This window comes from Myiozetetes cayanensis, unplaced genomic scaffold (genome assembly GCF_022539395.1).
Source record: "Myiozetetes cayanensis isolate MyiCay16 unplaced genomic scaffold, myiCay2020 scf19, whole genome shotgun sequence".
Classification (NCBI taxonomy): domain Eukaryota; kingdom Metazoa; phylum Chordata; class Aves; order Passeriformes; family Tyrannidae; genus Myiozetetes; species Myiozetetes cayanensis.
In genome coordinates this window covers 7,896,854-7,909,491 of record NW_026087400.1, presented here as the reverse complement: position 1 = coordinate 7,909,491, position 12,638 = coordinate 7,896,854, and the positions used below count along the sequence as shown (strand labels likewise).

General features: G+C 44.3%; 1 protein-coding gene across 1 annotated transcript in view; it reads right to left on the bottom strand.

Annotated features, from left to right (window-relative positions):
• BMP7 (bone morphogenetic protein 7) overlaps positions 1-12,638 on the bottom strand; it is a 44,785-nt gene that overhangs the window by 12,173 nt on the left and 19,974 nt on the right. The window contains exon 2 of the mRNA XM_050313937.1: positions 8,239-8,431. Within this exon, the coding sequence (XP_050169894.1) occupies positions 8,239-8,431 (193 nt within the window). The remainder of the gene's footprint in view (positions 1-8,238; positions 8,432-12,638) is intronic.

Genomic DNA, 12,638 nt, shown 5'->3' with positions numbered 1-12,638 from the left:
CAGCCTTTAAGCTTCCCATGCTGACATGATGCAATCAGGGTAACCAGACAACATGAGGCATCAAGTACCAGAGTGAGTCAGTCTGGGAAATTGTATAATGCATTTGTTTTCCTGTAGTTACAGCAATGTGCAAACAATAGGCCTGGAGGGGAAGCCCAAAGTGAGAGAGATCAAAGGGACCCACTGAAGGGAAATGTCCTTCCCACACACACACTTGGAGCGTTTGGACCCCAAAAAAGCCCCAGGTCAGATGCTCTTTGGAGAAGTTCAAGCACTCCTGGGTTACCACTTTCCTCTCTGGCCCACCAGCAGTGGTCAGGGATGGGATGCAAAACCTGACTGGTGTTGCAAGCAGAGGTTCCTGAGATTTTGACTCCTGTTCCAATGAAATGAAACCTCTTGTTCTTTTAAAAAGAACAGCTTCCCTTTAAGTGGAAAGCCCTGCTCTCCAAACACAGGGCAAAGAGCATTAAATCACCAGCTAATAGACAGCAAGCCCTTGAGATATCATTGTTGGACAAGACATGGTAAACAAAGCAAAGAAATGTTATTCTGCTTAGACTTAATATTTGCTCTGAGGGCTCACATCTAATGACTTGCCACAGGAGATAGTGCTAGTTAAGTCTAAGTAACGTGGCTGGTTTGGGTTTTAGCTTTGAGATAAAGATCTAAGCACAAAGAAAAAAAGTTTCTGGTGCACACCTCACTCTGGTATCTTACCTACCAACTGTACTCATAGAGCATTCTTGGAGCAATGTGAGTAATGGCTCTGCAACAAGGAGGCAGAAAAGCCCTTTGATTCCTTGGCCCTGCAGTCAGTTCTTTCATTTAAGAACTTCAGTGCATGTAAGAAACTGTACCGAGCCTTTTACCAGAGCAAGAGATAGGAAAGGCACATGATCCTCCTTTTACAGAAATTTAAGCTGGGACATGGAAATGTTAATATCTAGATTAGAGTTACACAAATTACAAAGTCTGGGTCCAGACCACAAGTATGTTTTGTTGAGACCACATCAAAATGGCTCAGCGTTCAAAGTAGTGACATCAGCGGGAGTGTCAGAGCTTTTAGCAATGATAAAACGCGGGGCTTTCAGCTCAGTTTTCTCAAGCATCAGGCTGTCAGTAGAGTCTGAGATGAGGACAGGAGGTTGGCACTTGTCTGCTAATGGCTTTGGTAGTGTCTGGCAGCAGATGCCAGAAAAGAGAGTCATCTCCCATTAGAAAGCACTCCCAAAAATTTGTCTACAGGTCATATAACTGCCATGTGGTCTGTGAAACTTCCTTAGTGAACTTGTTTTCTGGACCCAAGGGTGAGTAACAAGCATTGCAAAGTGAGGGTGGCTGGGCAGGATGCATGTGAGGTCGTGTCTGGAAAGCAGCTGGAGTTATAGAGGTGGAAGGGCTGGAGCTGCCAAAGGGCTATGGAGGGCTGGTGGCAGGAGTGCGATTAAGAAAAGAGATCACAGGTGGAAGGGAAAAGGACTGGAAGAAGCAGGGACTGTGGGGATGAGGGGAAAAATAAGGGAAGACAAAATACAGAAAAGAAGAGTAGAGTATGCTGAAAGGAAATAGTAAAGAAGAGTTACCGTGTTGCAACACAGTGAGATAAGAGATTAGCCACCATGAAGCTTCATGAAAATAGTACGTATGGGCTCTTTGCCTTTTGCTGGGGTACTTTTTCAGTCTCTAGGATGCTGTTTGGTTTGAAGCCATAAACACTATAAACGTATCCAGAGATAAGAAGTGCACCATCTCCCCTAATCACCTGCCTTGATGATTTGAGGCACAAGGAAAACATGCATTAGGAAGAAAGACCCAGTGAAAACATGAGAGTTGGCAATTATGCAATAGCAAGAGAACAGGAGATGAAACTGTATTTATAGGCTATAATGCTGTGAAGTCTACACTGCTTTAGGACAGTTCTCTTGCCAAACAGCCCCTGCTTTAGCGTCTGTTTTCTTCACTCACTTTCCCCATACCCCTCTCATCAGCCCTGTTATTTTAAGCTGCTGGTTGACAAGTGGTAGTAAATACTAATGACTGCTTCCAAGTGGGATAAAAATAAATGGGAAGAAGGACAGGCAGCAGCAGCAAATGCAACTCAGCAGTTTTCATGGCACTGCAATACAAGGTGATTTCTGTGACATGCCAGCACTCTGTGTTGGGAGCAGCTTTGGAGTCCTGGCTCACCTGGCCATGCCCTGGCAGCAGCCAGGCCAGGGCCACTGCCAGCAGGTGCTGCAGTCCCCTGCCCATGTCAGGTAATCCACCAGGCAAAGAGCACACTGAGGCTGCCCAGTAGCTGTGCTGCTCAAATCCCTGCTAGTTTGAGGAATTACAGATCTAACAGCGCTTTAAACAATAACCACACAGTAACATCTTGCAATACTTTGAACAGCTTTACGATTAGAGGGTCAACCTGCTTCTGTTTTAAAGTGGGAAACACTTGAGGCATAGGTATGTTGAATGTCTTATTGATTCAGCATGCAAAACACAGCCTCTAAGCCAGGAGCATAATCCTGTCCTCTTGCTGGGTATTCTAACCCTAGAGGGGCTGTTTGGGTCACAGGAATGGTGCAAGTTTTCCAACAGGCAGCCCAAGGACAGAGCTGGCATGGGGAGCTGGGCAATTTATGACCAGGTTTGAGCAGGTGGAGGGAGGAGAAGGCAGAGAGAGCATCCTGGGAGGGTTAGAAGACATCTGTTTGGATTAAAAACCTGCAGTATCCAGATTCCAGTTTGCTTGGTGTCATTGCTTAAAGTCAGCTGCAGCTGTACAAAGACAAGCTTAGGAAAATATTTTTCAGACTTTCCTACTTTGAGAGGGCCCCAGGATCTCCCTGGGCCTCTCCCTGGCACGTTTGCAACACCCTCTGTACACAGACCTGATGCAAGCCCTCCTCCCACACCTTCCCTTCCCCGTGCCTGGGATCCCCTGCTTGTCCTTCCTGCTCCCTCTCCATCAAGGAGGGCTGATAAAAGCTCTCCTTGTGCCCCCGGGGGCTCCGTGGGGTGAAGGGGTGTCCACAGCAGGAATATGGTTTGCTGGAGATGATTTCCAAGGACTGGCCTGAAAGCTGACTGTACTGGTAGTGAAACAGATCTGGATAAATTCTGTTGAATCTAGGGAAAAATTAAATTCACTTTAAAATTTCAGCAGGTTCTTAATTTTGTTATGTGTGTGTTTAGTAGCTGTGTTGTCTTTCCTACGCAGTGTTTGAGAAGGGTGAGATCTGGGTCTCAAAGGCTGATTAAAGGTGGCAATGGAACTTTGTTACTGAGATGCAACATGTTTCCTAAACATGAAACCTCTTGTAAAAACAGTGCTGAGAGAACTGAGGTTACACACATATCTCTGATACTTCATATAAAGCTGATTCTGTTCAGCATAGAATCACTGTTCATTAGTGCATCACTTAGCTGAGCAAGAACTCACTGGGGTGTGCAAAATGCCTCCTGCAGCTACTCAAGTGCCTGTGAAGAGCTGTGCCTTGCTTAGCAAGCTCAAGATTTGTCAGAGGTTTTGCAGGCTGCAGTGGCTTTTAGGAATTGTCTGAAGGAGAGAACTGGATCCGGCTCTGCTCGTGGAGACTACAGGGTTTCCATGCTGAAGTTCCCTTTCTACTTGCTGAGAGATTATACAGTACACAGTTATTAACTGACTTACAGATAAGCCACCAAAAAAAAATAATCAGAGCTATTGTCAATACCTTCCCAGATGCTGTTGCAGATATTGTCATAGCACTGGGGCACATCATTAAACAAACTCTTCCCTTCTGTACTGCACCATCCCTAGAACAATCACACTGGTACTTGTAAAAGCTCCAAAAAAAAAAAAAAAGCACATCTGCTTCATGGGTTGGGTGGGCCTAAGCCTTTCTTAGTTACTAGAATTACACATTTCAACCCACAACATGCAAACAGACTCCAATGAATGGGAAAAGGGGTCTGGAGAGGGGCTCAGGTTTGATCTGGGCACAGCAGTGGTGTAGTTTGAAGCACAAGCTAAAGCATTCCAGCTGCAAGTCAAACCCAGGAATGCATCATGCGAGATCTGATTTTTCTGCAGGGCTGGTAACATGAGCATTCAAATCATTCACTGCCTTTGAAGCCTGTGAAATCCATAATGGCCACAAAGTGAACATGTAACAACTACATTTCAATTACCAAAGGCTGGTCAAGTACCTGGTTTTATTCTCTCCAGTAACAAAACTCCCATCGACTTCAAAGGGGTTGGGATTCACTCCGCAGTGCGAGTGCTGGGTCCAATGAAATAGGAGATGCAACTCTGGGATGAGGTATTTCAGCTTCTGAAGGTGCAGACAGAAGGGCAGAATCGAGCTCTAATGTTGAGGGCAGCTATACAACCTGCATTTTTTCTGCAGCTTCAGGTTAATAAATCGAGGGTGATGCCCTGACTAACAAGCTCTCCCAGAACTATGTAGGTACTTTTGGAAAATATGCCAGTTCTTACCAACTACAATAGTAGTTACGTATCCAACCTGCTCAACTGCTGTTAGAAATCCCCTGCATACCTGTGTGTCTCTTCTGCACTTAAATCCCTTTGAAATTCTTGCTTTGGTCATTGCTTGCAGAGGTGGAGACTCTGAGGGTAATGGATATTTCTTTTGCAAAGTGCTTCACAAACTATTTCATGACTCCAGTGTAAAAGTACCAAAGTTCATTTCTCTCAGGCTCACATCTGTAAGCTTTATTTTGCCACGTACCCTGCATAGGTGCTCAAGATAAATTACTTTCAACACCTTGTGCCCTGTGATGTGTGCTCCATAGCACTGGGATCTGCTTTGTTTGCCCTCCTTTTCCAGGAGGGAGGAGACAGAGGCTGGAGCAGCACCCGGCTCCTCCATGGCCACCTCCAGCTGCCCCTTGAAAGGGTTGGTGACCACAACAGGGACTTGATGTCCTGCTGCTCAGCACCCTTCTAAAGCCACTCCTGGCTTCCTAAAGCACTTTCCCAGGCTTTTGGGTGGGTGAGCCATGAAGGCCAAACATAAGTTGGACCTGAGTCACTGGACTTCAAGCTATGCACACGAAAGCTTTGAGACGTGTTATATTAGTCAAAACATCAGCTGTTTTTACAGTGTGTATGATATTGGGAACATTTTTGTTCATGAATGTACTTGTTTGCCTAAAGTAAATAGCTGATGCTGGTGTGCCTAAAGAATGCTGTACATGCCTTTTTATGAGGAAAATGTTGCCAGTTTGAAGAGCTTGTCTTGCAATGAATTCATAGATTTGGAAAGGCCAAAAAGAATATTTGGTCATTTAGCCTGGTTTCCTACAAACACCTGTAATAATATCTTCTGTCTGACAGAGATACAATTTCTATTAGTCTGAGTGAGTGGCATCTCATCTGCTGCAAAGGGTTGGGCTGAGCTCTCATTTTTCCTGCCAGGGTTGTTAGGTGTCTGTCTGCCCACAACTGAGGTGGATGAGGGAGAGCTTCTGCCCTCTGTCAGAACATTGGTACTGTTGAGGGGAAGGATTTCAGGAATTGTCTGCTGGGAGTGCATCTGTTAGCCTGGAAAGACCTATGCCTGCATTATCCCCTGACAACAAAGTGCAGACAAGAGATGTTGCTGGTTAGATACCAACCTGTCTGAACTTGTAAAGTCATTAACTATTGAACTGCTCATACCTATGGTTTATTTGAACCAAGGGCACCATCACACCCCAAACTGGAGGCTCATCTGTGGCTTAACTGAAAATCCAGCCTTCACAATATCCCGTGGTCTCTTCACATTCAAAGGAAAGTATCCCTAGTCAGCCTCAGCCTGGGCTTTCCAGCTGCACCCTGTGCTGTTCTGTGGCCCTAGAAGGTGTCCTGCTCTCTGCTGTGTGTGACACGATGCTGAGCTGCCCCTGGGGAGCCTGGCAGGAGCTGCTGTGCCTTGGGCCACTGCAACAGGAGCAGCACAGGCTTGGAGAATCCCGCGTGTTTCTAAGGGCAATTCCAGCAATCTCCTGGGGGAAAGAGGGGGACCTGTTTGGTTTTCTGCTGGCCACTGTACCTGTGGAGCTCCAGGGAGAGGGATCCACAAAGCCAAAGGCGAGCAAATGTTTCCCTGCCTGCGTGGGGGGGAGGGTTTGGCTTTGTTTTGCTCTTGTTGCTAACAACGTCAGATGGGTCTGACTTTCCAGCCGGCTCGGGATGAGACAAACAGCCAAGGAAGCATCAAAGTGAATGGGTGTTTTTTGATCAACACTGGAGAGAGTTTGTTTTCTTTCTCCACTTGCCCAATGACACACTGACTTGGATGACTGGTCTGTGACAGAGCCGGGTGGAAAATGTCAGTGGAAAAATGCAGAAAAAGAGCAAATATTTTTACAAATGTTAGTGACAATATTTTTACCTTTGGTCCATCCAAACCAACAGGAATATTTTTTCAGGACATACTGTTCAAAACTCGCCATAGCCTGTGCCAAAATGTATGCAAAAGGGGAATATGCACGAACACTCATTAAAAATAGTGTTCCTGTGGTAAATATGATGCAGTAAAATTGCATCTCATCTTGTGGCTGGAACATCTGTATAATTAGCAAGATTCCTCACCTCTTCCAGCCAGTGGTTCATGTATATGCCTGCACTTTGCATACATTTTCTTTGTCCTTTAGGAATAAGAATTTGTGGAGAAGACAGTTTGCAGAAACTCTTGCTGCTCCACACAACTGTTCCCAGTGGTACCTTGCTATTCTCCATCAACAGAGTTGTAACCAACCTGTGGATGTACCATGGCAAAATTAAGATACTAAATATCATCCTGACTCTGTCAGTAAGATTCCTAGTGGGCACCTACCTCACACTTTAGGATCTGAGTGAAAACTTCCCTGGCATCTGGTGAGGAAGGTCATTTACTCCAAGAACAGGTTTCTGGCATTCCCTAATACCCTGGCACACTGGTTAGTGCCTCTTCCTCTGCCAACATATGTATTGTTTCTGCTCTTCCCAAGAATGAAAAGTTATTCCTGCAGGCTTGTAAATAACCTATTTAAGAAATACAGCATAGGGAGGCTTCTACTTCTGGAAGGGCTTAAAAGAGAACAAACTGAAATGCTTATGGTAAGCAGGACACCTAATGGGTCCTGTGCACAGTTGTGACTTGTTGCCTTCTTCTTTAAGGAAAACCTGGTTAAAATGTTTAGTTTGAATTGTTGCTGTTTGATAAAAATAGATTCATTTTAGCACATTCCCCAAACCCTGTAAATAATTGTGTCGCTAGAAATGCCAGGAGAACTGTGAGTTTTAAGCTATAAAATTAGAATGTCAGATGTGGAAGAAAACACACCAGTGGTTAAATATTTTTACCATACAGCAAAGCCAGTAGAAATTCTCACCATTTAAAAAAGCATTGATAAGGTTTCCTGTCATATTTCAATTTTTTTTCCTGCATTTTTATTAGTGCTTATAAAACTATAAAACCAGAGTCCTGATTACACCTTTTTTTTCTTACTCTTTTGGACTTTCCCCTTTTAAAATCCCTAGTGTTTCCCTTTTCATAAACCTAAATTAGGACTGTAGTATTATTAGCCCATATTTAGTAGTCCTAAAGAATAACTTCTGACTAGAATGTGACTGTAAATACTTTTCATGTAAATAAATGCAATCTCACTTTTGGTAGGATTTGTATGTAAGAGAAATATGTGCAAATGAAACTAAGTGCCTTGGATAAATGGTTTGGGATCGTTGATTAATTGGAACTAAAAACAGATGAGAAAATTGAACATATGTTCTTATTCAAGTTCCCTGGAGGATTTGTCAGGAAGCTTGGCATACATTAATAATTGCTCAGAATGGATTTAATAGCTCATCTTGTAGTTTTGCACATCCAAAACAATCAGTCAGTATAAAAAGCATGGTGTCATCTGTCTTTGTTAATTAGGGATCTCGAATGCCTTTGATAATAAAGGCTAGCAATTAAGCTACAACTCGAAAGGAAGTGTTTGGTTTTGTCACTTCAGGATCCATAAGCAGTAGGAGGAAGTGGGGAGGACTTCCAGGAATCTTGAAATACTCCGAGCTTATGATGTTTTGCTGCACCAGCACATGGCCAGGCTTGTTGGCTCCTCGGCTACTGGAGTGCTCCCAGGGGTGAGAGTGCCGGGAATGCTCCTTGGGGCACCTGGAGGCTCACAGGGACCTCTCCCTGTGTCACCACACATGGCAGCTGCGTGCTGAGATTTCACTGTATAAACCTGGTGCCAAAGCCACCCACTCACCTCCCCGGGTGCTCCTGGAGGACCTGGTAGACGCTAATCTGGAACGTTTCGTTGTCGAAGCGTTCGCGGATGTAATCCTTGTATATCCGGAACTCGGCAGCCGTCACCGCTTCCCCCTCTGGGATTCTGGAGAGGTCAAACCTGAACTCTCGGTAGTGGCAGCGCTGATGGTGAAACTCTCTATCATGCTCCACTGAAACAGAAAACAGCCCATTAGCCACCTGCTTTGTTCCCTTTCCTCTTGCCATCAAACATGCTTGAGAGTTGCCACAACAGAAAAGGGCAAGAATATCTGATTGCAGCATCTCACGCTGTCACTCGGTTCATTAAAGCACGTAGGAAATACATTACTTTATCTGGGCTATTATAAGCATACATGTGTTTATCAGAATCCCTTTGAAACAGTTTTGCAGCTGGCTGGTACAGGGTGCGGAAGACTGCTGTGTTTTAATGATTTTTGGCAGCTTTGTGCTTGACAAGTGACTCTGGACATTTGCCACCGATAACGACCAAGCTGCTGTGGGAAGGAGCTGAAAGAAACAGATGGGGCTTTTCAGGAGTGCAGGTTCTTGGCCTTGCTCTGCTTCTGAAAATTACACAGGCACACGCACATACCCACACACATATATACACAGATTCCAGTCCTTGCCAGCCACCCAGCTTTGGTGCCAGCTGAATTCATCACAGGCTCGCGGCTCCTCTCCGAAGGGTCAGAGCTTTCATGTTAAACCATCTTTAGTGCTCAGGGCTGTGAGGCAAATGTTCAAAGTGAGGACCTTCTTTCACCTCCCAACCCTGACTGTGAAATAACAAGGAGTGCCAGAATCCTCCCAGGACAGTGTGGGAATGATGCGTTATCCCTCCGAGTGACAGGTCTGCCTGTCTCCTGATGGACAGCTGATGGTCTCATGCTTGTGGATACGGAAGCAGGGGGTCAGTGCTGGGAGGAAACAAAGGCTTCAAGACAGTCCTCCAGCAAGGGGGAGGAGAGGTGTCAGTGCCCCAGCCCGACACATGACGCAAATCACCCTTCTTGGAACAAATTCCAAATTAAATAGACAAGTTGGACAAAGGAAAAGGGGGAAACAGAGGTATAAGGGGATGAACTGACTCGCCCAAGGTCACACTGCATGACATTTTAAGAGCTGAGGTTTGAACCAGAGACTTCCTATATGTCCCAGTCCTGTCGTCTGTCCACTTGACCTCTCTGCAGCTTGACTGCACAATTCAAGTAGTTAGCTCTGAGATTTCCTTGGCAAAGAATGCTTGTCTTTCTACAGGCCTGATTCTCTTCTGGCAGCAGTAAATCCATTGTGTAAATCCATTGACTTAAAGGGAATTACTCCTGAAAAAGAGGAGTTTCAAGCCTGAGTCTGGAAAGTGCTATTTAAATTTACAGTGCTGCACAGTACAAATGTACATCAGCACTCGTGGGGATCTCCTCTGTTTCAGGGACAGAGCGTGGGGAGGCTGTGGGAACCAGGCTATGTCCAAGCATGGAGCAGGTTCAGCATTGCTCTGCTGGCCAAGATTCAGCTGCTGGCCATGGACTCTTCCTCCTCTCTCACATCCCCTCTGTGAGGAGTCCAGGGCTCACAGTTTGCCACTGTGTGATTGCTGTTCAGGGAAATACTTCAGAGCTCTTAGTCATAGCTGGGATTCATCTTAGAGAGTTTTTTAGGTATGAAACCTCTAAACTTTCCAAGACAAAGGTGATTAAGTTCAGCAAATGGTTTTATAGGTTGAGCGGTTGCATCTCTAGCTAAAACATCTCATAAGCCTCAGGGAGATTGTTCAGTGTCTCATACCCTGACATGGGAGAATATTGTGAATATTCACCAGTGTCTGTAAAACATTTGGCAGGCTAAAACTGGCCTGGAAGTGCTAGCAACACTATTAAATGTGCCTCAATCCCTTTCCTCTAAACTGCTCCTAATAGAATAAGATACTAAGAGTGTGATTTCAGTCTCAAAGGAATTTGTCTGCATCAAAATTATAGGTGGGAGGGAAAAACACTCTCATATGGAATAGCTCCTTTTACCACAGTTACAGAAGAATGACTATAATGCTGTGTGGTTTTAGTTGTATTACAGATAACACCACAGGCAGGGTGTTAGCAGTAGGATGTACCAATATGATTTGCTTCCAAAGATGTGGGAAGGCTGAATTTCCAAAGGAAGGTGGGTGCACCTTTTCAGTGTATGTGTGTGATGACAACTACATCAGCCAACACTGGTCTTTAGATGTACTTTTTACACAAGGTCTGACAACAAGCACATGAAGATGAAACTTTTTGGGGTGCTGCTAGAGTTCACAGTGATTTCCTCTGCAGAGCCCTAGAAAAAATGTGTCATATTAGTATGAAAAATTAACAGCCAGGGTCATAAAATAAAGAGCCCCGAAGTTTGAACTTTCCCATGCTTTGCAGATGTTGGGATATAGGGTTTTGGCCTGAGCCATCTTTAGTGTTAAAGCAAACATTCCTGTGGCTATAGTCATTAAGATCATGAAAATATGTGGATATGTAACTGAAGAAAGAATCCCAAGAAACCCTTCAACTCAGTGTTTATTGTTTTTCTCCTTTTTCTTTGCACTCTGGACCTATCTGCTGACCCAGAAGTAACAAATCCTTTCAGAACTAATTTATGAGAAACACTGACCCTGAATCAACATCTGTTAGATGACTGCAGTAAATCTTATTACATAATTAAACACCAAAATCTATGTTAAAATAACGTTAAGGGTCTGACTCGAACTCATAAAAGCAAGACTCTTCATTATGAAGGCTGAAATCCTATCCCTAAGTCATGCTGCTGTGTGTTGGTATTTGGGAACATATGGTACAGTATATATGATGGAGCACTTTTTGTAGACCCCAGTAATACCTTCAGCACAACAGCACAGGCTAAGCAGGGGAGCGCTCAAGGAGCCTGAGTTTCCTGGGTTTGATGGGTGTTAGACCTTTGACAATACTGCAACTGGCTCATTTCCAGTTAATTACCTGAGGAGTTTGAAGGGGGAGAGTGAGGGGGGGTGTTAAGGGAAAAAAAAAAAAAGGAGGTGGGGGAAGTGGTATTTTAAGTGTTCAGTGAAACAGTCGAGGAGAATTGCAGCAGCTCTTTGAATGTGACTGTAGTTTCTCCAGTGGATCTATAAAATCCATGATCCCCATTGACACAACATACCTTAAGAGCATTTTGATCATTCTTGAAGGACTTAGTCTCAGCTGTTTGTCAGGCATTATGTGTTATATGCTCCCTTAAAAGTCATCAAGCAATATGAATATTTGCTGGGTTCGATTCTTTTACCCACAGAAACTGAACTCATGTTTGTTCCAAGTCCATAGTTCTTACAAATCACTACTACCCAAAGGCTTTGATGAATGGCTTTAGCCCAGTTCCTAATTTCAAACATTGGAAATTCCAACTCACAATTCAAATGCCTTGGCAAGGCAGCTGCTTGGAGAGGAAGCCAAAGCTCTGGATGTGCAATCAGAGGTTGTAAAATAGGAAAAGGAAGAACATCCTTGAAAAATAATTCTGCTGCGAAACAGACTGTGTGCCTTAGCTGTGGGAAAACAGTGGACTTCCTCTCCTTAAAAAACAATCCAAACTCACTCACAGGTGGTGCATGTGTAAATGTGTGCCTCTCCTCATTCTTGGAAGTAGTATCACATTTTGGAGGCACAAACACTGTTAAAAAATTCTGACCTAACTTAACACATGGCTCAAAATTTGCAAAATAACTCTGGGCACGGTGAGTGTAGCAGTTAATTGGAGCTACAGTGGATGAGGATCATCAGACACTCCCTCTGGCATACTCCTCTGGGAAAGGAAAGGTTGGGATGGAGATGGACAACAGATTCATGAGAAAACAAGCAAGACACCAAAATATGCAGGACAATTAAGGTGATCCAGCCAAAACAAGCAATATCTCAGGTTAGTGGTTATCAGCAACTTCGCCACACCTGTCGCAAATATGCAAGTAAGATCAGCATCTTTGAAAGTTTGGCCTTGCCTATCTGTGCAGGATCTGAATGCTACACAGACTGCACTATCTGATAGAGATAGGGTTCTGAGCTCTCTGAAGTCTTTTGTCTCTCAAAATCGAATCTGTTGTGGCCTGGTGGTGATGCAAGAGGAGACAGAACTGGCATAGTTGTGTAACGACAGGGGTGGTTAAAAGAAAACAGGATGGATACATGTGCTCAGGTGTGAAGTAGCCAGGTATCAGATCCAAAAATATGGGAAAGATGGAGATAAAATGTCAACAGATACTGGGTACTTGTTTTGACCTGTGCTGAAGTGTAGTCTTCAGATACAGAACTTGGAAACATCAAGTTTCCAGGGATGAAAAAGTGTAGCTGTTGACATCAAGAACTCAGAGCAATACAGTTGAAA